At 43.9% G+C, this 26,078-nt stretch overlaps 2 protein-coding genes across 5 annotated transcripts in view; both read right to left on the bottom strand.

Annotated features, from left to right (window-relative positions):
• Window positions 1-1,710, bottom strand: part of LOC146177523 (saccharopine dehydrogenase-like oxidoreductase) — a 76,530-nt gene extending 74,820 nt beyond the window's left edge. Inside the window, exon 1 of the mRNA XM_084580494.1 lies at window positions 1,374-1,710. Coding sequence (XP_084436620.1) covers window positions 1,374-1,551 — 178 coding nt within the window. The 5' untranslated portion in view covers window positions 1,552-1,710. The remainder of the gene's footprint in view (window positions 1-1,373) is intronic.
• Window positions 1,711-4,989: 3,279 nt separating this feature from the next.
• Window positions 4,990-26,078, bottom strand: part of Atg14 (autophagy related protein 14) — a 53,911-nt gene continuing 32,822 nt past the window's right edge. For all 4 annotated transcript variants that reach the window (XM_084580498.1, XM_084580495.1, XM_084580496.1 and 1 more), the window contains 3 exons: window positions 16,653-16,823; window positions 11,824-11,971; window positions 4,990-7,614 (listed from right to left, as the gene is read on the bottom strand). In XM_084580498.1, the coding sequence (XP_084436624.1) occupies window positions 7,531-7,614; window positions 11,824-11,971; window positions 16,653-16,823 (403 nt within the window). In that variant the 3' untranslated portion in view covers window positions 4,990-7,530. The remainder of the gene's footprint in view (window positions 7,615-11,823; window positions 11,972-16,652; window positions 16,824-26,078) is intronic.

Here is a 26,078-nt window from a genome sequence, read left to right on the forward strand (position 1 = left end):
CACTGACGTAAGCACAGCACACGGTTGCCGGTCCGTTTCGCCTCCATCGAAACGTAGCCGCCGCGGTAGGGTTAAAACCCGGGAACTCCGGTGCAGCCGAAAGTCTTATTCGCCACCAAACCATCGCGAGTGTAAGAAAATAACATCGCCACTCAGCCAATCGCCAGTGATCCAATGCAGCGGGTGTCAATAAAAGGAGTTATTTTAGCCGCTTCACAAACTGAAGCCAGCATGTGAACCAATTCATCATAAGAGCACTATGTTCAAAAGGTTATATGCTTGACTGATTTCTTTATTTCAATGTGCAACTGTGCATCATTAAAGAGGAAAACTGAGAGTCCAATTGTTTCAAGAAGCAAGTATATATAGCTATCCGCAGCAAAAATAAACCTCATTTATCTGTGCAAATAAAGTTTTTCCTGCTTTGCCAAGTGAGTTAACGACGGCAGCGATGTCTCGCCCACGGAAGAGGAAATGCCTTGGTCTCGCCTCCTGTTGCAGTCACGCTCAAAACGCTCCGTCTCGCCTAATTTACCGTCTGTGTCTCGGCCATTGCCCCGTAGAATTTTTTTGTTTGTTTGAGACCAACCAACCAATGGTACAGTGCTGAATTCTTTCGTGTACATATCCAAACATGGTCCACACTGCCCTTGTTCGCATAAATCGCTTTCATGCACGCAGCTTTATACAGGAACATCTGCCGGCAATTTCTAGATCTCCGCTCGCCTTATTAGTGGAGAAATAAATTTTCCGCGTGTGTCGATTCTTGATTCATTCGTCGTTTAAGAAATAATGAGATAACAGCTCCACCTCTCACGACTCAAAAAACATGTACTGTATTGAAGAAATCTTCGTTTTCTTCAAAAGCAGCAGCTGCGAGACTGCGCGCCTATTGTGCCTTCGCTCCAGATACGTACTACGTCCGTTCGATGGTAGTCACTCTGCCGTTTGTTTCTTACAGCTGCAGCTAGCCGACTATATAAATTGCAGGCGCAAAGAAAATATCGATGTGCGAAAATACTGCCTCGAAATCAAACTCCGGGATTAACCGAGGAATACCTTAAATGTGTTCGGGAAATAGTTAATTTTTTTTCAACGAGCACTCTGAGATCATCGAAAACCAAACTTGCACATTCTGCAGCACGCTCAGCCGCCTGCACTTAGTCTGACTCTCGTGACGGGTGGCAGGGCCACCAGAATATACGTGCATCTTCTGTGCCAAGGTAGACATCTATGAAATTCACTCATGCGCCTCTGTGATTCAGCTATGCACAACGTCAACGTGACAAGTACGCAGGTCTGCGGCAGAGCCGATTAAACTCGATGCCAACCCAGGAAACGGAGCACATCCGTAAGTGATACGTCATGCTCACCTTCGAGATCGAGGTTCTTTGCGGCCGTACGCAGCGTCTGACGCAACTTGTCAGCACTTCGGCCGGCGACGCCCCAGCGCAAGCCCTCGGATGCGCGGTGCAGCTCCTCAACCACGTACACGCCCGTGACGCCTGTGGCTCCGAAGAGGATGATGTCGAGCTCCCGAGGTGAAGACATGTCGCCGCTTCTCCAACACAGCCCGAGCAGATATGCGCCGCTCCACACTCGTAGCTCGTAGCGCACAACCTACCCGTTCGCCGGGCACCGTTTGTTTATCCCACGTTTCTTCCGGGATGAAACGAGGAGGCGGGGACTGGCGGGGATCATGAACGATAGAGTGCGCTAGAGCGGTTCGCCGTGGAAATAAAGTCAATAAAGTGATGAGGCTGAATGGCAGAAGCGGGGTGATGATGGGCGCCACCTTGCCGCAGTGAACTAAATTATAACCTTGCTGAACAATTCACATAAACTTTGTAAACTGGACGCGATCTGAGGTGCAAGCTGAACTCTAAGACCCGTGTCAAGAGGGTTTTATGAAGCTGCATGTGTGATCTCGGAGGCCATGTATGGGCCCACACTTGTTCGCTACGTAGCGTTTGAGGGCGCTCGCGATGCCTTTCGTCTGCTATGCACTAGACGCTTTCAAGTAGGAGAAAAAGAACAGAGCTTTGTACGCTGCGGGCGCCTAGAGCTGCAATTTCGAAATAGGAGCTTATTTAGCCCACATATTGTGGCAAACTCACAACCAAGCGATAAAGTTTGCGGTTTTGTGCGTTTAGAATGACGCACCGCACTCATATGTTCCGTAAATTTCCACTCAACCTCTTTCCCCGCCTACATCCACCAGCTCATTTGCTGTATAACGGCACATGGATGGGTCTCCGTTTTTTATTTGGTTTATTGGAAATAATAGTAAAATGTTTTACAGGAAGGGAAAGGTGCAGTATCTGTCGCACTTTCTCCGTGGACAGCTGCATCGAACCGTAAAGGAAGGAAGGTACGTGGGAGCGAAAGCAGAGGGAGAAATGTGTACTACCACGGCCGGTCTCGAGAGCGCTCTCCCTCGAGACCGGCCGTGGTAGTACATAGTGAAGGGCTACGGAATAATTCCCACTACCTGGGGATCTTAAACGCGTGCACTGACATGCACAGCCCATGGATGCATCTCCGTTTCGCCTCCCACGACACGCGCTGGGCGCCGCAGTAGGGTTGGAACCCGGCGCACTCCGTTGTATCCCAGTGCGTGCAGAGTAGGTCAGAGAAATAACTTGAGTTACTGACATTCTAACAGAAATCAAGAAGTGGTCATGGGCAGGACATGCACGTGCGAAGAGAGGATAACCGATGGTCTGTATAACTAAAGTGGATTCCAAGGGAAGGAAAGCGTAGGGGCAGCAGAAAATTAGGTGGATGGATGGCAGGGGTCAAATGGATGCAGCTAGCACAAGACTGGGTTAATCGGAGAAAAACGGGGAAAAGTATTTGCCACACAGCGGGTAGAGTCCGGCTGGTGATGATGACTCCGTTGTAGTCGAACATATCTTGCCATGATAGTATATTCGACCGTGCGCATCATGGAAACATGTAGGTAATTGTTTACTTGTGGCGAGATCAAGGAACCATGCAATTATGATATAACGCTGTGTCAGGAGCACCATCTCTCCTCTGCAGAGGACTCTCAATTAAGCCATGCAAGGCTCGCCTCGGTGCCCTTTTCATCCTAGTGATTTTCTTAGGAAACAGACATAAACCAAGAGCTGTTGGTGTTGGTGACCTTTAATTTGTTATTTTTGGATCTCGATGAAGACGATAATGCATTTGCATCAGATGCACTACCAAAAAACTATTGCTGCCAGACAGTTACCACGACATGTGCTAGCTCCGAGTGCAGTTTTCCCGCAAAGTAGTTGAGGCGTGAAATGTTTTTACTGTTCAAAATGAAGATATGCACCATAATTTGCTGCGTATATATTTAGACACTATATTCTACCCGGCGGCAATGTAAGTAAAGGAGCACAAGCAAAAAAAAAAGCCAAAGAGAGCAGGGGCCGCATTACACAACGATCCGTCACAAATCTGTTGATCGAAAAACATAGTCTCATTCCAACTGGTCGATTCTGACCGACGGCGCCAGCAGACATGACGGTCAATGAGAGTGGGGCTAATTAAAAGGTTAGAGATAGCTCTTGCTATAAGGCCATGCTTCAAGAGCGTGCCAGTAAAACAAATTGGCATTGTCAATACGAATCAATTGGAAAGTACTTTGCAATAGGTTACGATTGAGTGAGAGAAGAAACTTAGTCAAATTGGTATTAACTAGGCCCAGTTGGGGCAGACTACGAACATATGAACATTTGCACATTAGATAAACATGTAAAAAAGTTAGTTTCGTTTTTATATGAGCTTTCAAGACATCAATCTGCTAACCTATGCATGTGATATCTGTGCTTTTTCTACAGTTGAAATGAAATAACATCGTTGAACTGACAGGCATTACTAGCCACACTATGAGAGTCCCGCTGCACCTGCCAGTACCCCGACTCAACATAGGTTTAAAACCTACCTCCCCCTCTTCCCAACTCTTTCAACAGCCACTTCTCTCCCCTCCCCCTCCTTTTTATTTATAGCTGCATATAACAGGCCATACGTGTTACCCCTGAAGAAGCCCAGCCTGCTCTGAAACATCCAAGCTAACAATGCAAGAGTCTATGACTCGCGCACAGTCCTGGAAATCTGCCGACAGTCCCCTCATGCACAGACTGTGGAAAGTGAGTGATATAATGTGTACGGGCCCTTAATTGCTAGCAATGCTGCCTATGCTAAACGTGTCTAATGTGCACAGCGGATTATACATCTTTAGCATGCCGTGGAACATATGTTAGCGTTACCAAAGCACAGCGTGCCGGCACCCCGCCACTGCACAGGCACCAAATGATCCCAACGCGCAGCTTGCAATGAGGGTAGCAGGTGACCGCCAGCTAAGCGCATGCCTGCCCTGTCAAGACCAATCGGAGCATGTGCATTGCTGATGGTGGGGTTCCCGATACTCCCTTAAAACTATAATGGAAGCACGGTACATGGACTGCTAAAGGTGTCCATTATTAGCTCCTCACCCCATTGTTCACAGACTAATGACCTCACAAAGAGACTACGGAGGCAGTTCTAGATTAATAAATTTAGAACCAGGTTGGAAGTGGATGGAAGTATGCTGATCACCTATGCCATATGCTTTGTCCTTTTTGTCTCAACACAGTATTCTGCGCACGTGCATTTGTGCTTCACTACTATTCCCCTATCCTATTATACATCGGCACTGGATGTGCGGTCTGCGCGTAAGCTCTATATGCTTTACTGGTTTGCCTACTATGCCGCTGCCTTCCTCTAGATGCAGAAGGGGCCCAACAGCTCGTCTCCACTGCCCCAAAAAGTGTACCAGCAGTGAACTAGCCTAGTGCATGTGGCTGTGGACATCTAATCAGCGATGCAAGATTAGAAAGAATACACCTCTATTTGAATACACAGAAATGGTCGCATAGGAATAATGGAAACCTATTATACCAGCATAGAGAGTTACATTAAAATCATTCAGCAGGTACCTATGTGAAAATAACATACATGAAAAACGAGGTGACTCTTGCACTCTTGGTAAAAGTTCATTTTTTTTTTTACTTTATTTCTGAATTCTGTACATTTGCTTTGTACATGAAAGGCATCATATGCGAGCCAGCAGACCTGGCCACTTTGTCCCAGTCTAGAGCCAAGACCAGGATGAGTTACTACACATGGGACAGGCACACACTACGATAATGTTCAGAAGAAAGCATGACAGGGAAGAAATATTTTGGGCCATGGAGCGACAAACAGGAACCTGCCAAAAAAAAGCACTGCACTGTGTACTGCACCCTTTCGGCCCACAGCAAAATGCTGACAGCAGTCTGCCAGTGACTAAAATAATGTCTTCTGACTATCATTTTGTCTGATTAAGCAGGGCTAGTGGCAGAGCTAGTTGACATGAACAAGTGATGTCTCCTAACAGTACAGTAGGCAGGTTGGAGTATTGGATTCACACAGCGAAAACAGGAAGTAGGCAGACGAAAACAAGAACCAAGCAATACATAAAACACAGCGAAGAAGGCATGCACAGAGAACAGCAATGAACAGATGCTGCGCGTGTTAAAGAAAAACAAACAAAATGGCCACACTTTCCGTGCTCGTGTCACCTAATTTTCTGAACCTTTGTCAGAATGAAGGTTCCTAAGTGAACTCCAAGATCTTTCCACAAGATTCTCAAGAGAAGTGAAGATGTGCAGAAAGTGAGAGACCAGTCCCTGTAAATGCAAAAAGCAATGCGATCACCTCCTCAGACAGGTTGGATGTATCAACTGGTATGATGCACTGTTATGGTGAAATGTGTGTGTTTGATAAAATTGTGCCGTCAAGTACTTGACATGTCTGCACCTTCACACAAGAAGGAAACTGTCACGCTTGTGCATTAGACACACTTGCCTGAAGCTATCTGCCCTTCGCAGAGGCAGCTCTGTGCATTCATACCACCATTCACCTACCCTCTCCCAAGCTCCTCCGGCTGAAAAGAAACCAGCAGCTTGTAAATTACAACCCTGGCATTGACTTATAGGTTAATCACAGCAAAATTTAAGCAACTTCAAAGTATAAAACAAGAAAGAAAATGCAGAAGCGACAGAAATTCAGAGAAGTTGTATCATTTGTTTGCTGTCCTTGTACTTCCGACACTGCTTAAATTCTTTGTTAGCCTGAAGTGTGCACATGCAGTATGTGTTGATGACATGTGCAGGTGACCACTGCAAGCACACATATATCTGCAGCATCCCCAAATGTTGCCCTGATGATAGCAACACCTTGCTTGTCAGGATGTGTGCTAACGAGATCACACCAGCCTTGTGCTGTGCGCACTTGTGCGAGGGGCTTCACTGAAAACTGGTACTGCAGAAATTCATTCCATTCTATACACAGAATGATTTCCTTTTGTAGAAATGCGTCTTTGGAGAATTGCTTTTTGTGTGATTGTGTGTTGCATGGGAAGGTAATGGCGGCTCAGCTAAAAAGAGACTCCTGGCAGCTTGCTCAAGTGCTTGTGAACCAGTTCAAGCCGATGGAAGAAAAGAGCAGGAATCATTTTTACAAGGGAAATGCAAGAAATAAAAAATCAGCAAGGAAATTCTCAGAAAGCAAGGATGGCAAGTAGACTACACTAAGGCCATGGTGACATATTTCTGCCAACTTCCTAAGTGCACTGCTCTCTCCCCCCCTAGTTCACACTTTGCATATCTAATGACAGCTAAGGCATTGAAATTGATTATTCCCAAAATTCCTAGCTTCTAAAACAAACAAACAAACAAAAAATCTTCAACTACTTCATGTTTTGTACTGTCAAAGAAAACTGCCAAAGACACGCTTCTCTGGAAGCTGAATCAGGAATATGCACGTAAAACATAGTGTGCTGGCTAGAAATGAGCTACAGAGTCAACCCCATTTGGAGGCAGGAAAAAAAGAAAAGAGAAAATGTTTATTTAAACTTCTGTCCTGGCTAGTAGGTTACGACCAGGAAGTAATAGGAAGAAATGCCATGCTCATATTTTTTTTTGGAATTCTACACAATAGAGTGTCGGCCCTAACGTTGCGGTTTTCATGTGAAGCTGGACTACCCCTTCCAACATGACATTTAAAACTGGCACTGTCCTTGGGAAAAGAATGAAATTACACACACAGCCAAAACATGGTGTGCAGCAATGATAAACAGCATCAACAACAGTGTGTGCTGCTGAAACTTGACCCACAAGCCCACATCCACATCTGAAAGCGGCAGATGCCACTGGTCAGCAGTGGTGTCAAGACACAAGTGGAAGAACAAGCACAAGGGCCGAGAATGTAAACAAAGTCCCCCATTTATCAAAACAAATGGAAGGGAAGCAACAAGCACTCAATAAAACAAGTCCAGGGTGCTGCTCAGTCACAAGAAATGCATGGCAGGCAATGGGCTAAGTCGAGACGGTGATCAGTGAGTGGCGAAGAACAGGCGCCCCGCATGGTGAAGAAACGCCTCTGCTCGAAGGTCCTTGGCAGGAACCAAGGCAGTGGGTGTGTGCATGCAGTGTGTGATTGGTGATAAGTGGAGCTTCATTTGGGCCTCCAGAAGTTTGTGACCAGGGCAGCGGCTGAGGAAAGCAGGCTGCTGCTGGGCTGGGGGCTGCTGGGACGCCACTGCACCAGCAAAAAAAAAAAAAGGGGGGGGGGGGATGATGGACCTGTTATGAGTGCGAGGGTTTATACCAGGGGTCTCAAACTCATATTCCTAGATGGGCCTCACTGAGAAAATTTCGTCCCTTGCGGGCCAGGAGCCAAAGAATAACAAACAAAAACAATAAAAAAATATTAGAAAATGTGAAATAAATAAAAGTAACTAATTAAAACTACCAAAAGCGGGACGAACTACGCAACTCCATGAGCTTCATGTTTCAGGCCCCTAGTCAATAAGTCCTAACTACGTCAATATCATTAGGTATTTCAAGATAATTGGAGGTGGGGGGTTAACATTAATGAAAATATGCACCCAAGGTTACAGAGACCATTACTTTGAACATGAATGCATGAAACTGCACACATGTTGCAAGGCTTGCTGTTGTCCATTTTATTCACACATAGTTAACATATACTTGCATTACATCAAGAGACACCCTAAAGAGAAAGTAAACGATGCATGCCTTTAATGTCAGCTCCCAGTTATTTGTAGAGTGGAACCTCGTTATTCCAATGCACTGCATTTTCCCGACTATAATATCCTTATGAACCAGTTCCGTTCATATTCTCATAAAAATAAAAATGATTTGGGGGTAACTTAACCTCCACCTTTAATTTGACAATGGAAAGCATTAGTGCTGGCTTCCATTTGCCATGCCCCAATTTTGCCTGTCCACTGTCGCCCCCAGAGTAGTTTCCGTGAACGTTGCACCTCGGTCCAATCACATCAGCAGCAACTACCTGTTTGCCTCCTTCGCTGGAACATTCCTACTCAAACGATAATACTGAGAGTGAGTGTCGTCCTGCACCTTGTAATACACTCCAGAAGTGCGCGACCGTGCTAGCCACACAGCTCTTGATATTGGTCCTCATGGAAGCCCTTGCATTAGCAGGCTTGCACTCTGATTATTGTGCCATGCTGGAGGTCATATATTGAAAGATGATAAAGTTTACTGACGTCACAAATACAAGAGGCTGCGACTAGTGAGCGCCGGCTTGTGGCGGCTTGCTACGAGTTAAAATGAACAGGCACTTTTTAAAAACTGGGAAAAGATCTTGGCACAAAAAATTAATACACACAAAAGAGAGAGGCAAGAGGACAACGGACAGGCCAGACACAAAGACAAGGGGACAACGGACACTCACTCCCAGTTTTTAAAAAGATGTTAGACCAACTAGCCCGGCAACATGCTTCATTGATGAACAAGAAGTTTCAGGGTTTCTGAATATGCAAATAGCACAATGAATATTTAAAACAAACTGCACTGCAAAAGCTCCAAACCTTCGGAGATTCTCAAAACCACTCACAAGAATCAGTAAGCTGTAACGCTGAGAAAAATCGGCCTTACGGCATAGCATGGTGAGAAAAATCTTGTTTGTAACAAAATCGCGTGGCTTTCCCACCCCTGCTCTTCCATTACCATGAGAAAGAACACTGTATTTTGGAGTCTCAGACAGAACTTTTCTTTTCGTAAAATGTACAATGCAAAAAAAAAAAGGCAAATTGCACAAAAATGATGGCCATATACAATGAATAATTTTTTCTGATGAAATTTATCTCTGGATGTGAATATCATAAGAACACTGCAAAACACATAAAAAAAAAGTGAAAAATTAAGAAAAGAAACTGTACTTAGAGGACGAAACTACTGGCGTCGAGATCAAGCAGAGCCGCCACCTTGTAATGCAGCAGTGAACCCTACTCGGTGTGGATGCGCCCTTGTCGTCTCCTAGTCAGACGAGTTTGCGTGTGAGCATATGGCTTGGTGTCTGCCGCTTGTTTCATGATTTCAATGCGCTTTTATTTACCTGTCCAGCTATTGCGAAAGAAATATGAGCAGATTACCTTCCCACACTACGATGAAGGCAATAATTGTCCTTCTAGAGTATTTCATGCCAGATAATGATATCCTCCATCGGTCTTCGACACTCGAGATTCTTTGCCATGCGGCATCTCAAACACAGCAATGATGTCGTTAAGCACCGTGTCAAAGCAAAATGAATAGATCACAGATGTCCATACAACTTGATTCAATCACCAGAAATATTATACTTTCATTTCTGTTTGGAATCCAACAGCTGGCCTGCACACTGTTGCCAAGCAGAACGCATATTGACGGGTCATTCTGTGCCCTCTTTACACATGGCCAAGTTGTTTGAGTTGTTCTCACCATGTTGATCATCTCGGCAAAATCGCTAAAGTTAAAGCTCGTTAATTCGAAACTTGTTAATTCAAATTTCTGGATAATTCGAACTGCACTACTTGGTCCAACAAAGCTCCATAAAAATCTGTGTACAAAAAAGCCCATGAATTTGAACGCGAGTTGGTTTCCCTATGAATAATTCGAACTATGTGCTGCTGCGTCTGGGCGGCTTAGCACACAACAAGTGGCCAAAAAAAGAAAAAGAAAAAAAAAGAAAAAAAAAAAAAGAAGAAACATTTCTGACACCTCTGCAAAAGACCGGCATAGTTAGAGACTGTGCACGTCTGAAACAGAGACAGAAAATGAAAGCATGTGAAACCATGACAGAGTGGGTAAAGCCTAACTGGTGCCATGACCGGCGCGACAGCTGGCGGCCGCAGCTGCCTGCTCTCTCTTCTGCGCAACCTCCTAAACTCGCAACTAAATGCTTGTTAATTCGAACCCTGTTAATTTGGAAATACGGATATGCACTGTCAGCACGGTCCCAGCCAACGTCCATGCAAAGCTATGATGTCGGACTAAGACGCGCTAAAGGTTACACGGAAAAAACTTTTTACCATCAGCCATCAACGATAGAACATGGTCAGCCGTGATAATGACGCCGGCTTTTAGCATCGTTCGCTTCAAAAAGCGTTTTCTGCTATCGCGCGTTGCAATGATTTGAGTGGCAGTACACGCCACCCACCCCAATCGCCCATGGCATGATAAAGCGAACATACTGAAGACGAAGCTTGCACAACAAGACAAGCGCTGGCATTCGGCCAAGTTTTTTCTCCCCCTGCTAGAGCTAATATCAAGAGGTAAACGCAAGCGTAGCATCTTGGAACACTGCCACAGACCATGACGGCATGAAATAGGGTGTCTCGATCGCGCTCCTAGTGCGAAACGGAGAGACGTGCTAACAGAGGGAGGTGCCAACTACCGACCCCCTTTTTTTTTTTTTTTTTTCAAATTATTGAGAAAAAAGCAGAGGTAGGTGAGTTCATTATGTGAGCCGGTTCGTTACTTGAGTAAATATGCCGTAATTCAAGCGGTTGTTGTTAGTTTTCTCGAGGCCATTTGATAATTTAAACATCGGATAATTCAACGATTTTCCCTGTTCCCGTGAAGTTCGAGTTAACAAGCTTTTACTGTATTTGGCTAAGTGATGTTGCTCTCTTTCGTGCAAAGAGGTTTCTGACAAGCGAAGTATAACAGCACCATATTTAATTAAAGAGTTTAACTATCTCGCTTGATTGCGTTTACTTCAGGGATAAATAGATTTGACAGCTGCAAAAATACAACAAGAATCCATTTGAAAATGTTTTACATCTGACCTGTGTTCTGATAATACAATAAAAACCCATGTATAGTACGAGGCTTTTTTCCCAATTTTGTCATGTCAGGTTTCCACCTCGTATTACATGCGGATCCGAAAAAAATTAGACTGAATTCGCAGTTCAGGCCTCATTATTGATCAGCGCTATCAGGCTTACATTGGTTAGATTGGGCAATAATAAAAAATAAATGCCCTGCCCGCACCTTCTTCGGACAGCGAGAGTAAACGCTATCTAGCGGTGACGTTGGCCAAGTGTTTCGAGGGTTTCGGTTTCACCGCGATTGCCGCGATTCTCGCGGCAACAATGCCTACAATGCACACACAATCGGAAGCATGCTGAGCGCACCTAATGCCTCCAACACAAGCAATGGTCTTCAAATTTCAAAAGTAGTCTTGAGAGACAGTTGGCTGCCAGTCAATTAAGGCACAGTTCTCCCTCCTTTATCAATGACTGCTCCACATACAAGCACATTCTCCTCATTTCCCAAGCTGAAATGACAGTAAGATGTGTGTCACCCAAACACTGACCAAAACCACTCATGTCTCGTTCATGTGTGCCAGAGGTGGCAATATTTTAATCCTTCCTAACATATGTCATGCCACGTTTTCAATGAGATGTGATAGTAAGATCCTGTGCATGATGGTGCTTACCTGCAGCTCTGCCCTGGGCGAGGAGTCCTCGGTGACGTCCTCCCAGTCATCATTATCATCGCTGTCGGGGTCGCTTGGTTGCAGCTCCGGTCCCAGGCTCTCCTCGAGAGATGCCCACAGGTCGCTGCTCATCTCAAATGGGCCCAGCCTGCAAGCATGAGAAGGAAGGTTCAGTACCCTGCCATCAATGCCCATGTCTTGCACATGGGGTCAATCTGCTTTCGGCAGGAGCTATGTGTAGTCGACCCATTTAATTCATAAAACTGTACGACTCGGGCCGCCTGCCTGGCCTTTTTTCATTTTACTGAACTCTGGTCCCCAAAAAATTATTTAATTCAGAATAACCTGGCCGTTTAGAATGATTGCCTGTGGTGCAAGTTGATTCATGAGTTCTTTCTTGTGTTGTCGTCTTCGCTCCGTAGTATTTTCAAACCTGGCCACGCTTAGTGATTTTGGACGGGTGGCAAAGCTCGCACCGGCACAGGGCATCAGATGGAGGGTGACTGTGGGTGAGCGTTTCAGAGATACGGCCACCGTAGTACATGTGGCACCGGTTTCAAACTGAAATTAGGGTGCTTCGATGCAGTGCTCCTTTAACTAAAGCAACACCATACTAAGCACCCTATCCAAAATGTAAAAGCTGCATACTCAAGTCAAGAATACCTTTCATTTTGTCCTGAGCTTCAAAGCCACATTTGTTTCTAATGTGTGTACATTGTTATCCCAGACATAGCTCTTATTTGAAACTAAAGGCTGTTTCACGTGATGCGACGCGCACGAAAGATTTCGGTCCAGTCGCAGTGTCGTTGCGACAACAATCGCAACAACCCTTTCACATGCTAGTGGCACCAGCGATTTCTGTCGGTGCGGCACGAGTGGCGGCACCATAATATTTTACCAACAATAAAGGCAGAACACGCATAAGATTAAATGTTGTATCAATTTATGTCCTTTTATCAGAATATAAAGCATTTTATGAAAAATAGACGATTTTTACTTTTAAGTTTTGTTTGCAACTACGTACAACAGTTACATCAGGCTGAATTCCATTGGCTGGCGGCCATCTCGCTCGCAACGATCGCTGCGACCAACATGTTGGAAGTCTGACGCAGCCGCTCTGTGACAGGAGCAACGTGCCCTTCTGTCGCTGTGCGGCTGAAATCGCGCACTGCTGCGACGAGAATCGCATCATGTGAAACGGCCTTGTCTACGCAGTCTCCCTCTCTCTCTCTCTCTGTGTATGTGTGTGTGTGTGTGTACAATATTTTTGTTTTTCATGGCAACTGTGCAGGTTTATCATAAAGCATGCATGCACTAACCAATCAGCAGAATTGCAAAGAATAGTTGTCGCCACGCAAATTTCTGGCACAAAGTAATCAATGAATACATATTTCTTTCAAGAATAAAGGTACATTGAGGTATTATCAGCTGGGCGACTGATCTCCATTGGCCCTGTCAACAATGGTGTTGACAATCACATTGAACATTGATGAAAATGATTCACCAATGAGGTTGAAGCTCAGACGAAACGAAGAGTGATGATGAGTATCACACATGTGGATGAAGTTCATGAAAAGCGCTCACAATAATATCATTGCAAAAGCTATGGTTTTACTTTGGTCCCCTGATAATTGGACCTTCAGGTAGTTCGGACATTCTCTCTGGTCCCATGCGATCAGATTTAACGAGGTTTTACAGCTCTGTCCTTTCTCTGTCTGTGCCGCAACCACTTTGCAGAGATGCTTGCAGAAAGGAGCGGCAAGGTAAGTAAACTGAACAAGAGGTGTATTCAGTGCTAAATCCTCAAACTATCATCGAACTCGGGACGGCAATCATGTTACAAACACGCACTCTTGTCTGGCAGCATTGCTGGGAGCAACTACAGCATGTTACAATTAAATGTTCTTGCTTTCTTTCCAGTGAACAGACATGCCAGGCACTCCTTTGACAAAAAAATAAGACTAACAGTCGTGTGAAGTGCTTCCACTAATAACTGAACCTGCCTCATTAAATTGAAAGTACAAGTTTCAAAATAACTTGAAGGTCCTGTGTCCTTTCTGTCAGTGTCTGCCTCTGGAATAGTGCTATAATGAATCGTGAAAAGACACAGTGCCAGACAAAAGTGGTGCCTACCATTGCTTAACAGTGTGTCAAGTGTATCTGCTCCTTCAAAATACTTTTTATCCATGGTGCTTTCCAAAAACCTTCAACACGTCATCAGCTCTCTGTATATACCCCCGCTGACAAGTAGCTTTAGGGATGCTCTACAGCTAACAACTAATGGCTGAACCCTAATTCAACAATACATGGTAGAGGTCCCCTTCCACGTGATTATTTTCCTCACATTTCTGGAATCGGGGACCGCTAGTATTTCATACGACGACTTTTATTTCGTGGTGGTCAACATCCACACCAAGTCATCCCAGGCAAGCAGCTACTCAACAATGTGTAGTTAGAAATCCGCCCATCCAATTTCGACACCTGCTGTTCCTGGGCTTATGCAGTGAAGAAGCTGCCTCGAAACAGTTGCAGGCACCAAAAGTGGACAACTTACTGGACAGTTGACATGTTCCAAGACCAAGTGGGTTCTTAAGCCATTACTGACATTCAAACGTCCCAAATTGGGGCTGTTCGTTTATCACAGACTGTACGCAGAAATTTTACTTTCAACGATGCCCTTGTACTGTGCCCATTATGCTTCTGCTTTTACTATAAGTGCTTTGGCCAGCTTGCTGTTCAATGGTCAGCCATAACTTCACTGGTTGGTTGAGACAATGATGACATCACATGGTGGCATGACATCAGACAGTGCGTGAAGTCACCAAGTCAATTCAAAATGCTTTAAATAAATACTAAATAAATAAATTACCAAAAAGCCCCCTTGCATGTGAGCCGCCCCCTCCCTTTCTGTGGATTGCCCATTTCCGTGCTCCACCAAGTAAGCGCCCCAGAATTATAGCAGGAAGTACAGTCGAACCCGGATATATCGAACTCGAAGGGGATCGCGAAATAGTTCGATATATCGATAATTCGATATACCGAAATCGGCTCGTGACGGCACTTACGATGCGAAAAAACGATACCATATTTATCGCGTAATCAACCCACTCGCATAATGAACCCACCCTCCACTTTTGCAACCGAGAATTTGAAAAAAAAAAAAAATGCGTTAAGGCCAGCTCGCTCACATGCAAGTGACTGAGCGATCTCAGCGACAGAGCGAAAATTTTCAAACTTGGAACTGCGTCCCTCTTGCCGCTCGAGCCACCGCGGCAGCTCAAAACAAGGTTTCTGTGTCGCTCACGTGGCAAACGTCACGTGGCAAACGGCGAAGGGTGATGCAATCGTCTTTGGGGAAGGCACACTTTCCAGTGCGTGGTGCGGAGTTCGATATATGACGCGGCTTTCCTATACTTTTACATGGGATTTTCAAGGGGATATTTCGTGAGTTCGATATAACCAAAATTCGATATATCCGGGTTCGATATAACCGGGTTCGACTGTACTGTCTTGCCAAGATTAACACTATGATCCTGAAGACCACAACAAGCTCAGGGATGAATGCATTGGCCTCGTCTTTGAGTTGGATTCCTTGGAATACTTCCATGGTTATTACAGGGAATAAAATGAGATAGCAAGAAAAAGTCCTTCGAAATCAATTTTACTATAACAGTGAAAATTGGAGTGCATGCTCTTTTTGGTTGCCATTTTTTCCACAGAGGGATTGAAAACCACGATGGTGTCATCACTGCCGCCTAAAATCTGACATGCTAAACTGCCACTCTCTCACGCCGTGTCCTGGATGTTGTCATCTCCGCAGAAAATCCCACCAAAAAATGAGAGATTTGAACTAACAACTCAAATTTTTATTGGTGTGCGATGACCAGAACATCTCATTGTATACGGAGTGCCACGCCCTAGAGCAACTCACGCTATAAGGGATGCCGTAGTGCAAAGGCTTCTTCTGACCACCTGGGGTTCTTTAAAATGCACTGACATCACACAGCACATAAGTGTTTTGCCTCTACTGAATCTCAACCTGTGTTCTTCTGATCAGCAGTCCATCCTTAGCACTCTATTAAAATACCACTAGAAAATAGTCATGCTACGAGGTAAAATATTCAGTTTCAGTCTGGCTTTAAAAGATGCAGATATGTGCAATGCAGGGTACAGTGTCTCCTAAAAGCTGTGGGGAAAAAAATTTTTGACAGTAGAAATGCACACAGGGTGCTCCGACAAAAAATTAGAGGCCTGCTTGCTCTCTAAGCTATGACCTTTTATTTTCTGCAAAAGAAGCAGATCTTTGAGATCAATCAGCGCAATCATTTAAGGACTGCTTGTACAGATAGCTAAATTCATGAAAAAATAATTCAAAAAGGGTGTGAAGAGTTCCGAGTCATAGTAGTTGCTATTACCATTTCGCCCCACTATTTTTTGGAACATCCCTCCCAAAGCGCTCAGCTGTACAGGCACCCATAAAGTTATTTAGAATGCGGAAGCCACAAAAGAGCCAAATTTTTTTGCCTATACTCGGAGGCATCCTTTGAGAGGAAAGGGAGACCAGGAATTGCTCCCTCTTTAGGATTTTCCCCACAAGATTTAGCTGAACATCTAGCACCAAAAAGTCAGTAAACAGGTTCAAAACTAGAGGTGCCGTGGGGTTGCAAAAAGGGCCTCCCAGCTGCATCACGATTCAACATGCAGTTGTTGGCCCACTTGCACTCACATGGTGGGTGCAAGTGTGCCAACAACTGCATGTTGAATCATGATACAGCTGGGAGACCACCATGTGGGTGCAAGTGTGCCAACAAAAAGGGGTCAGGGCTGACCTGATGTTGCCCTGGTGCTGCACCAGGAGCGAGAGGTTGCGCAGGGTCGTCCGGGGCCGCAGCAGGGGCGGCTCCAGACCCTGGGAGGCACACAGGTGCAGCACGTTGCTGTTGAGGCGGGCCACCCAGTTGCGGAAGTCTTCCTCACTCTCGTCCCGTGCTCCAAACTGGCTGCAAGGTGCCGTGAAAAGACTCGCTTCAGGGGAAGGAAGCACCTTACAAGGGAACTAAAGCTGACTAATAGATGCCACACAGGGAGGAACGCATTTACAGGACGTCCTGTGTGCATATGTTCCTTGCTGTGCGGCGTCTATTTGAAGACTGCAGTTCCCTCGACTGATGCACAAACTAGCTCAGAAACAGATTCTTTTGTGGAGGAAGCACCATCTGCCAACCTCTGTGGCCAGCCTGCTCACCGAATGTACACTGCATCATGGTGGCATGCAGATAGGTATCCCCATTTACTTTACAATGAAACAAACTACATTCGTTTCTTTGGGCAGGCAGCAACAAAGAGCACAAGGACGAACACACAGTGCACGCTTTTCAACAAGACTTTCATTCGAGGTAAACAAAAAATTGGGAGCTGTCGCTGCAGCATAAACAGAACATGTTCGTTTATGCTGCCCCCCCCCACGAACAGCATTATGTTCATGGGGAGATACAGCAGTGCAGAAAGAACAAATGAAAAGCAAGAAGAAATGAACTCTAACCATGTTTGTGGAAGGTGCAGCAATGTTTAGGTTGCCAGAAATATTCCGCAGTGGGTCTCTCCTGTTTAACATGCTCAAGCAGTCTAGTGATAGCCAGCAAGCTCACTACTGGCAGCAGATCATGCTGATCATGCCAGAGTCATGTGGGTACGCAATCAATGGAATGTTTTGTTACAATGGCTAGCCGTCAGGGTGGCTGAAGCAGGCTTCACCGCACTATGTACGGTCGGCACCAACCTTGTGTAGAGAGCCCAAGCAGAGAGTGCTCGGCAAAACATTCATTGCAGGCATTTAGATCTCTCTTAGGTGCGGTAAGACAAAAGTCTTTCCTGGGACTCTTTGCACTCATTTGCTCCTTTTCCACTCATTAACTTTTTTTTGCTTGTTTCTTGCTCTTTTTTTTTTTCTTTTTTACTCTTTACACTCTTTCCTCTTATGGTTCTTTTATGTCTAACGCCAAGTCTTTGTAGCGAGAGCTACATTGGCCACAGTCTCACCATTTTGCCGCGCCTGTCCGAAGAGCGAAGAAAGAAGAAAAGGAAGTAGTAGTCGTGGGAAGCGGTAGGTGGCAGCTGGCATGGCCGAACGCTAATTGGACGTAGGGCTTCCTGACACTATACGTTTGGCAGGAGCTGCCAACTCAGGCCTCTCCTTTCATATGGGAGGGTGATATCACAATCAGCCTGCCAAGACCCTTGCATTCACATTATCCCCAGGCCACACAGGCGCGTTCATACGGCTCGGTTAAAGTGAGGCTTTACATGTTTGGCTGGTAGCTTACGTTATCGCGTCATCACGAAGCTAGAAGTGAGAACAGACAGAAAGCAGTGCCGTAGTGGAGAACTTCGGACCACTGCGCGATAGAGACTTTCACCTCATCGCACTTTAGTGGTCAAAAGTGCCCCCAATAGCGTAAATAAAGCTGAAACCATAGAATAAACTACTATGTGCAAAAGTCATGTCTTCACTTTCGATCGAAACCTAAGCATAGCCATGCAGATAGCTCTAGCGTAACTCCAGGTTTAACCACAAGCTAAGCCACACCAAATTCTTTTGCCCAATTTTGATGTCCGTGGCTGTTTTGCCATCTGCACATTATATTGACATCCTCGGCTATTTTGATGTAATTAATTTTCTTGGCTCTAATTAACCGATTATTCCACATCAACAAAATTTTGCACAGACATATTTTTTCACCCTCTGCTTTATAGTATAACCATTCTTTTACTCATCAATTAATTTCTCGACAATGACAGTGCGACACCCTCTGCAGATGCTCAAATCCTGTCCATGCTCATGAGCCTATTACGGTTTTCGCCTTAAAAAAAAATTTGAACACTGAAAGCAGCCCCTGATTTCTCTTCAAACTGCTTGAGTTACCTTGCTTGCCGGTCTATCTGGTCCGACTTCCACACAAGTATGCTAAATTGGGCGAGTTGGTGCATTCGCATTTTAGGAAAACGTAGCACAAAGAAAACAAGGACAAAAAAAGAAGGAAACACACACAAGCGCTTACTCACAACTGATTTTTTATTAGAAAAGCTAACAGCTAACAGAATATATAGGATACAAAAATTATCAAATACATCTAATAAAGTGGTGAAACTGACAAAAAATTGACAAAAATGTGGAGAAAGGCAAGTCTGCAAAGATACACACGTGAAAAAACTACTTGACCACTGATTCTAGGTATGCAATCTCTACTTTTGTTAAGTTAATAGAAGCTTCGCTGACACACTTATCCCCTCCTTTCATGATATGATATGCCTCTATAATTTCTCGTGTACGTTGATTGCGCGATGTGCCAAGAATGATAGTTTTATCGAAAATGGGGCGGCATTTACACTTCGTGCAATGTTTAGGCAAATTATCTTGTGATGTAGGGGTTAAAGAATTTCTATGTTCGAAGAGCCGGATATTCAAACAATGGCCAGTCTGCCCTATGTAATATTTTTTACAAGAGGAATTTTGTAGATTACCTGCGTTCTGCACTGTACAAACCTAGATTTATGGCTGACATAGCAGCGATGCTCACTTTTTAACGCGTCTGCCTTTCTTCTTACCAAGGCACACACACCTGACAATTTCGTGGGGGCTGACATTACTGTGCCTACATCATAGCGATTGGCGACATTCCGCAAGCCATGTGAAAAACGGTGCACGTACGGCAGAACCACTGGTTTCCTTCTATTGCTGCAACACTAAGACTTTTTTGTGTCCTTTCCCTTCACCCAAAGCAGGAGTTTATCACATCTGCTACTGATTAAAGAAAGCGGATAACCAGAATTGCTCAATCTATTGACTTGATCGAGAAAACTTTTACAAATTTTATGCTCGCAAGGTTTAATTAAAGCAGAGCGCAATTACAAAATTCCTCTTTCTTGTAAAAAATACTACATAGGGCAGACTGGCCGTTTGAATATCCGGCTCTTTGAACATAGAAATTCTTTAACCCCTACATCACAAGATAATTTGCCTAAACATTGCACGAAGTGTAAATGCCGCCCCATTTTCGATAAAACTATCATTCTTGGCACATCGCGCAATCAACGTACACGAGAAATTATAGCGGCATATCATATCATGAAAGGAGGGGATAAGTGTGTCAGCGAAGCTTCTATTAACTTAACAAAAGTAGAGATTACATACCTAGAATCAGTGGTCAAGTAGTTATTTCACGTGTGTATCTTTGCAGACTTGCCTTTCTCCACATTTTTGTCAATTTTTTGTCAATTTCACAACTTTATTAGATGTATTTGATAATTTTTGTATCCCATATATTCTATTAGCTTTTCTAATAAAAAATCAGTTGTGAGTAAGCGCTCGTGTGCGTTTCCTTCTTTTTTTGTCCTTGTCTTCTTTGCGCTACGTTTTCCTAAAATGCGATTCCACACAAGTGTTACCTTTAGAACCTAGCAATTGTGACAAGATCTTGATTTATTTGCAGGAAATCTCACCACCTAAGTGCTCTATACAATGGGCACACAGACTGTACAGCTGTGTCTCGTCACTACTATGTGTGTGAGTACGGATGAAATGAGACCCTCGAGTGTACAAAAGATACCAAGTTCTTGAAGTGCACTGTGCTAAAATAACTAGAGCACATGGTCACCTGTATGTGAAGAAACTAAATGGAAATATGGAATAGCACTCAAGAAAACACGCATGCCAAAAAAAAGGCAGTTTTCTTAAAAGACTATTTTTTAAAAGAATGATTGAGAACTTAGTAAAATAGTCATTTAGAGCGCTCATGACCCCATGGCTGACCCTGCCACTTCGCACTCCCATAAAGTAGTAGTAGTAATAAAAACATTTTCATTGGCAAAGACGGGCTCTTTCACTAGATATTTCTACATTCCCAATGTTTTTGGACCAGACATGGCCTTTGTTAAGAAAGCAAATTATTTTTGTCACACCAACACCAAAGTTGGCATGAATAATGTCTAAAGTGTAAAGAATACAACTACACAGCATTTAATGCCATCAATAATAATTTAACACTCAAAACTTTGAAATTATCCAAGCATTAGGCACTGAAAAGTATGTATTTGATATAAAAACGCCTCAAAATGTTGCATACTAGTGGAATGACATTACTTTGCTCAGTTGTACATACGAGTGGAGGTTTAGAGACATTAAAACTTGAAAGCCATTCCGCACTGCTCTGTAAGGTTTACAAGCATGCACTGTTCTTCACTCATGAATAAGGTCACAAAAGCATCATGCAATCTTCAAACTAGTAACATACTTGGTAAGGGAAGATCAAGCTCTAAACCGGATATGATTTTCTTTCACCTGGCTTTAATTTATGTGGAAACAAGTTTATGACGCGCCTGTCCCCTTACGTGCTCCCCAGTCTGGAAGCATACTGGTTACCAGGCAATGGCATGCACATTAAACTAACAAAAAAAAAAAAAAGAAAAAAAACTTACACCATTCTTGAAGGTTACTGAAAGCAGTTTCAGCTGATACAGGTGTTTGTACCCATGTATGCATTTGCACGCATATGGAAGGAATGTGGTGAGTAGTACGAGCAAACGGCCATCAAAACACATACCGCACTCTGCTGAGGAATGCACTTTTTGGAAGATCCTCAAAACCATGCAACTAGCCGCCAGCTTAGACGCCTTTCATTCTATGCTATTCCCGAGAGAAGTGTGTGCATTCTTTACCCCACAACGCACCAAGGAGTTATGTGCAGGGATTTCTCATTGGCCTTTCACTGGCTAGCTAGCACTTGCACAGCCAACCCTGTGATCAAATTTGCTGCCCTGATTACGACAATAATACAGTAGATTGTTGAGCTAGTTGATCTGCACACATAACGAAAAACGCAGCTGAACAGGCAACAATATACAGAAGACACACGCCCATACCCACACAGGAACGATGCTGCACTGGCAACTGAATTATTCATGCCCGTGAACCTTTTTCTTTTTTCACTTGTTCTGTGTACTGTGAACTTTTTCCTTCACTACCCTGCCGGAGAGCATAGAACTTTTATCTCTTTCTTCAAAATAAGGGAACAGAAGGCGTATTAACACACTGTTCACCAGACACTGATTTCCCAAGCTTCCAAATTCTCTCTCATTACCTTTTCCTTCATCTTTCTCAAAACCTCCACGTTATGAAAGTCAGTTGGGAATTTTTGTTTCTTGCATAACTTACAGTCTTTGCAGTGCATCATGAGGTTGGCTCCAGGCTTCTCCGATATTGCAATGGCGTGTTCTCTTACACTTTCGTTACCACATCTCCCGGTTTCGCCAATGTATTTCTTCCCACAGAACAGGGGAATATAATACAAAATCCCTTGAGTGCATCCAGAATAACCTCCTGGTGCGCAGTTTCGCATCTGAACTTATTCCCCTTCCCATTCACCCGATTCCTTCCATTTGTTTAGAGCCACAGGAATAATTTGAATGCCATGTATCTGTTCAAACTTCATCAGGTCATAGGTTAAGCCATGAATATACATTACCACAGAGCATTTTTTTTCCTTGTGTCGCATCTTCCTTTCCTCTCTTTCTTTACTTGTTCTGCATCACTAGGCTTTCTGCTATGCTGTATAGTAAAAACAGTAAACATCTTGCTTCCAGAAGCCTGTCAGTTTGGCATAAGAAACTTTGCCTCACACGATGACGGTGTCCTAAAGCGTAACCACACCACCAAAATGCGGAATGCATCAAAAACCGCCCATTCTCACAGTGATTCTGGTACTAACAAATTCTGTGCGACCATGTGTGAGCACATTCAGAGCTGGTATCGTTAGGCCCCATTAATGAAGACTGCTCTAATTTCAGCAACACCCTGGCGTACAGACTTGCCAGCCAAAACATTTTTAAATCTGAACTCTGTATGTGTTCTCAATCCTGTTTTTACATCGCACACTTGAAGTGAAAGAAAATGTCTCAGAGGAAACAAATGCCACACCTTTGAAAGATGGGATGAGATATGAAACAAGTGGGAAAAAAAAGCAAGAAAGAAAGACTGGCAAGAGCTGTCACAGACTACATCTACATGCAGTATCACAACTGACAAGTGGAAATGCACTCCTGTGATGCGTGAAAGGCCAGCGCATGAAGATTTGCCTTTTTTTTTTTAAATCCAAAACTGGCTGCACATGTCCGAGAGCTGTCCGAGAGCAAGCCTCTAATTGGCTGACTTGAAAAATGAATAGATACTGCCAGTCACCAAAATTGACCCGATAGAAATAAACATCTGGCTGCGAGCTCGCTTAGCCTCTGAGAAGAAAGGAGTAGAAAGGCAAAGTGGGCCCATAAAGTCCACATGCAGCAGCCCCACTTACGACAAACACCTGCTTTGAAAATTGGAAGTGATGCACTATCACAATGCACTTTACAGCTATGATACCCAATCAGACAAGGCAGGCATCTTTGGTCATAATACTAGTGAGCAAGCAGCTGTTTCAAGAGCACAGTGTGGTTGTATGCTTTCGAATACGAAGAGAAGAGCTGTTATAAGTCAACCTGCATACAGGCACTGCGAAAAGGATGAGTTGTTTGAACATGTGGAAGAGTCAAAAGAGAAAAACTCACACATAACACTGAAGCCAAGATGTTGCAGAGTTTCTTGTATGGAAAAAAAAAAAAAAAAGCACTACAGCATGCAGCACCTGTACATCCGTACAGTGTGCATGTATGCAAGGTGACCGCTGGTCATTGCACATATAAGTGGCACTATGACATGAAAAGTGAAGTAGGATAGATGATCACTTCAATTCATGCAACAGAGTATGCGTTAGGAACCATGTCCAAATGCGTAAGACACAATTTACCATGCATGATAAATTGTAAAAAAATGCAGATGAGATAAAAGAAATCCAGAGGTGGTCCGATGGAGGAGGAGGAGGAAAAAACTTTTATTTTTAATGCATTACTAATCGTTAAGAATGTCCTGGGCCAGGGTCACCAAGGCCAACTGATCTTTCAGCTGGTCAGATGCTAACCAAGCCCGCCACGTTGGGAGAGGAGGGTGTGGAAAGTGAGGTGATTGAATGCACTGGGCATGAAGACATGCAATGCTCTAAGTTTGCATTGTGTTCGGAACACTTTGGGCATGCGGGAGAATGTCTGAATCAGTATAGAAACGATCTGGCAGAAGTAAGCAGTGCTTTTAGTTGTATGCGTCTAAGAATGCACGTTTGCGCAGTAGTGAGGGATTTATCAGGATGATGAAGTGTACGAAGAGTTTCTCTAATGTTGTCCTAGTGAATGTTGATTTCTTTTTTGTAGTGAAGAGTAGTGTCCCACGTGGGTGGATAAGGCCAGGGAATCTCAGGCGCCCGGTGTTGAAGTTTGCGGACGAGGCAATGCACTACCTCATTGCCTGGGATTCCAGCGTGACCAGGAATCCACCTCAGTGTGACAGTGTTGGGACGTAGTTTGGTGAAAGCTGTGTGTAGATCATCCTGCAGTTCTTCAGGAATGCGACCCGTATGAATGGCGTGTATAGCCTGTATTGCATCAGTGTATATGGTATATCCTGAAGGGTTAGGGGATGCTTGTGCGAGGTCTTGAATACTGGCGACTATTGGCAGGGTCTGGAGAGTCGCTGTAGGAGGAGGATCTATGTAAGGACCAAGGTCACTACATAGCTACAGCTCTCAACTGAGTAAGCAGCCGCTCCGACGTTAGTTCGGGATGCATTTTTGTAGACGATATTGGAATCTGTAGGGTGAACATGGTTGGAATCGTGAGTAGATCAAGGAAAGGTCGACTGCTTGAAAGAATAATAATAAAAAGATGCTCTAATTTGCAATAACTGTAATTTGCAGTAACAATGTTGCTCTTCAATTTCTTTTTAACTTGATGACTACGAATATACCGAGATCTGAAAAATTATTCAACATTTTATAGCATTGCTAACTCTGTTGTCAAAGGATGAGCAAAACAGAGGAAAAAATTTAGGAAATTCTTACAGTTACCAGATGGGAACTTCCCACCTGCATTAGCTAGAAATGTTTCTCTTGAGGCAAATGTTGACCGATTGTAATGTGCATTTTATCTTTCGAGGCATCAGATGACAATCCCTCAAACAATCACTGCTTAATATGTTAAGAAGGCATCCACTCCAACTTGAAATATTTTGTTCTTGACGCACACTATCGCACTCCTAATTCATTCAATGGCTTCTACTCGAATTTACACAAGGCTGTAAAAAAAAAAAAAAATGCCTTGGCTTCCCTCGACATCCACAAATATCCTTGGCGATGCTACCCTTTCCAATCCTCTTTCCCTTGTAAATGGCTGCTCATAGAATGCACAATCTTGACACATCCTCCAACTTTCTAATCTGTACCAACCGGTCAATTCGCTAGAGTACGCTTAACTTCGTACCAACTATGCATCCAGACCTTGTTCATTAACTATCACTTCTACCTTTTTAGAGTGGAGACTCCATTATACTATGTGCAATATTTCACCTTACAAATGTAGAATAAAAAAATTTATTAGAAGTTTGATTTGGCTGTTGATGTGGCTTAACGCCTTAAAGCGACTCAAGCTATGAGAGACACCGTATAGTACATATATGGCTTCGGAAATTTCGACCACCTGACATGGCAAAACACACGGGCGTTTATCTTTTCGTCTCCATCAAAAAAAAACTGCCATCAAGGCCGGGATTCGATCCTGCATCCTTGAGCATAGCAGTCAGGCACCCTAACCAAAGGGCGAAACTTATTACAGGCCAAGGGAAAGTTAATCAGTTAAAAGCAAGGCTGCCAGCCTTTCCCCACAAATTCCTCAGTTCTTTTTTTCCATGGCAGGTGTATCAATAACTGCTAACATTTAGACTAAAAATAAAAGTAAATGAACTTAGTCAGTGAAGTAATCACTAAACAAGAAGAAAAGCGTTTCCTACAAAGTCGAGTTTCCTATGAGCGAACAAAGGTGAGCGGCTTGCCACTGTACAGCAGTAAAGTACACTAACGCAATTTAAATCGCCAGACATTGTTTATCAGAAATAATAACTGGCATCGATGCTAATGTCACATCCATTCAAAATTGAGCAGGTGCAGACTGAAGTACTTTCATCCCCAAGAAAAGCTGCACTCAAGGTACATCCTATCTTGATTATGCAGCAATGGATCCTGTAATTGCATAGTAGTTTACAATTTGCAAATCAAGTAATAAAATTATGTCCTGTTTCTACAGCCCCGCCAGGGTGGTGCAGTGATAAGACGCCCGACTAT

Source organism: Amblyomma maculatum, chromosome 10, assembly GCF_055883805.1.
Source record: "Amblyomma maculatum isolate TAMU_Amacu chromosome 10, ASM5588380v1, whole genome shotgun sequence".
NCBI lineage: Eukaryota > Metazoa > Arthropoda > Arachnida > Ixodida > Ixodidae > Amblyomma > Amblyomma maculatum.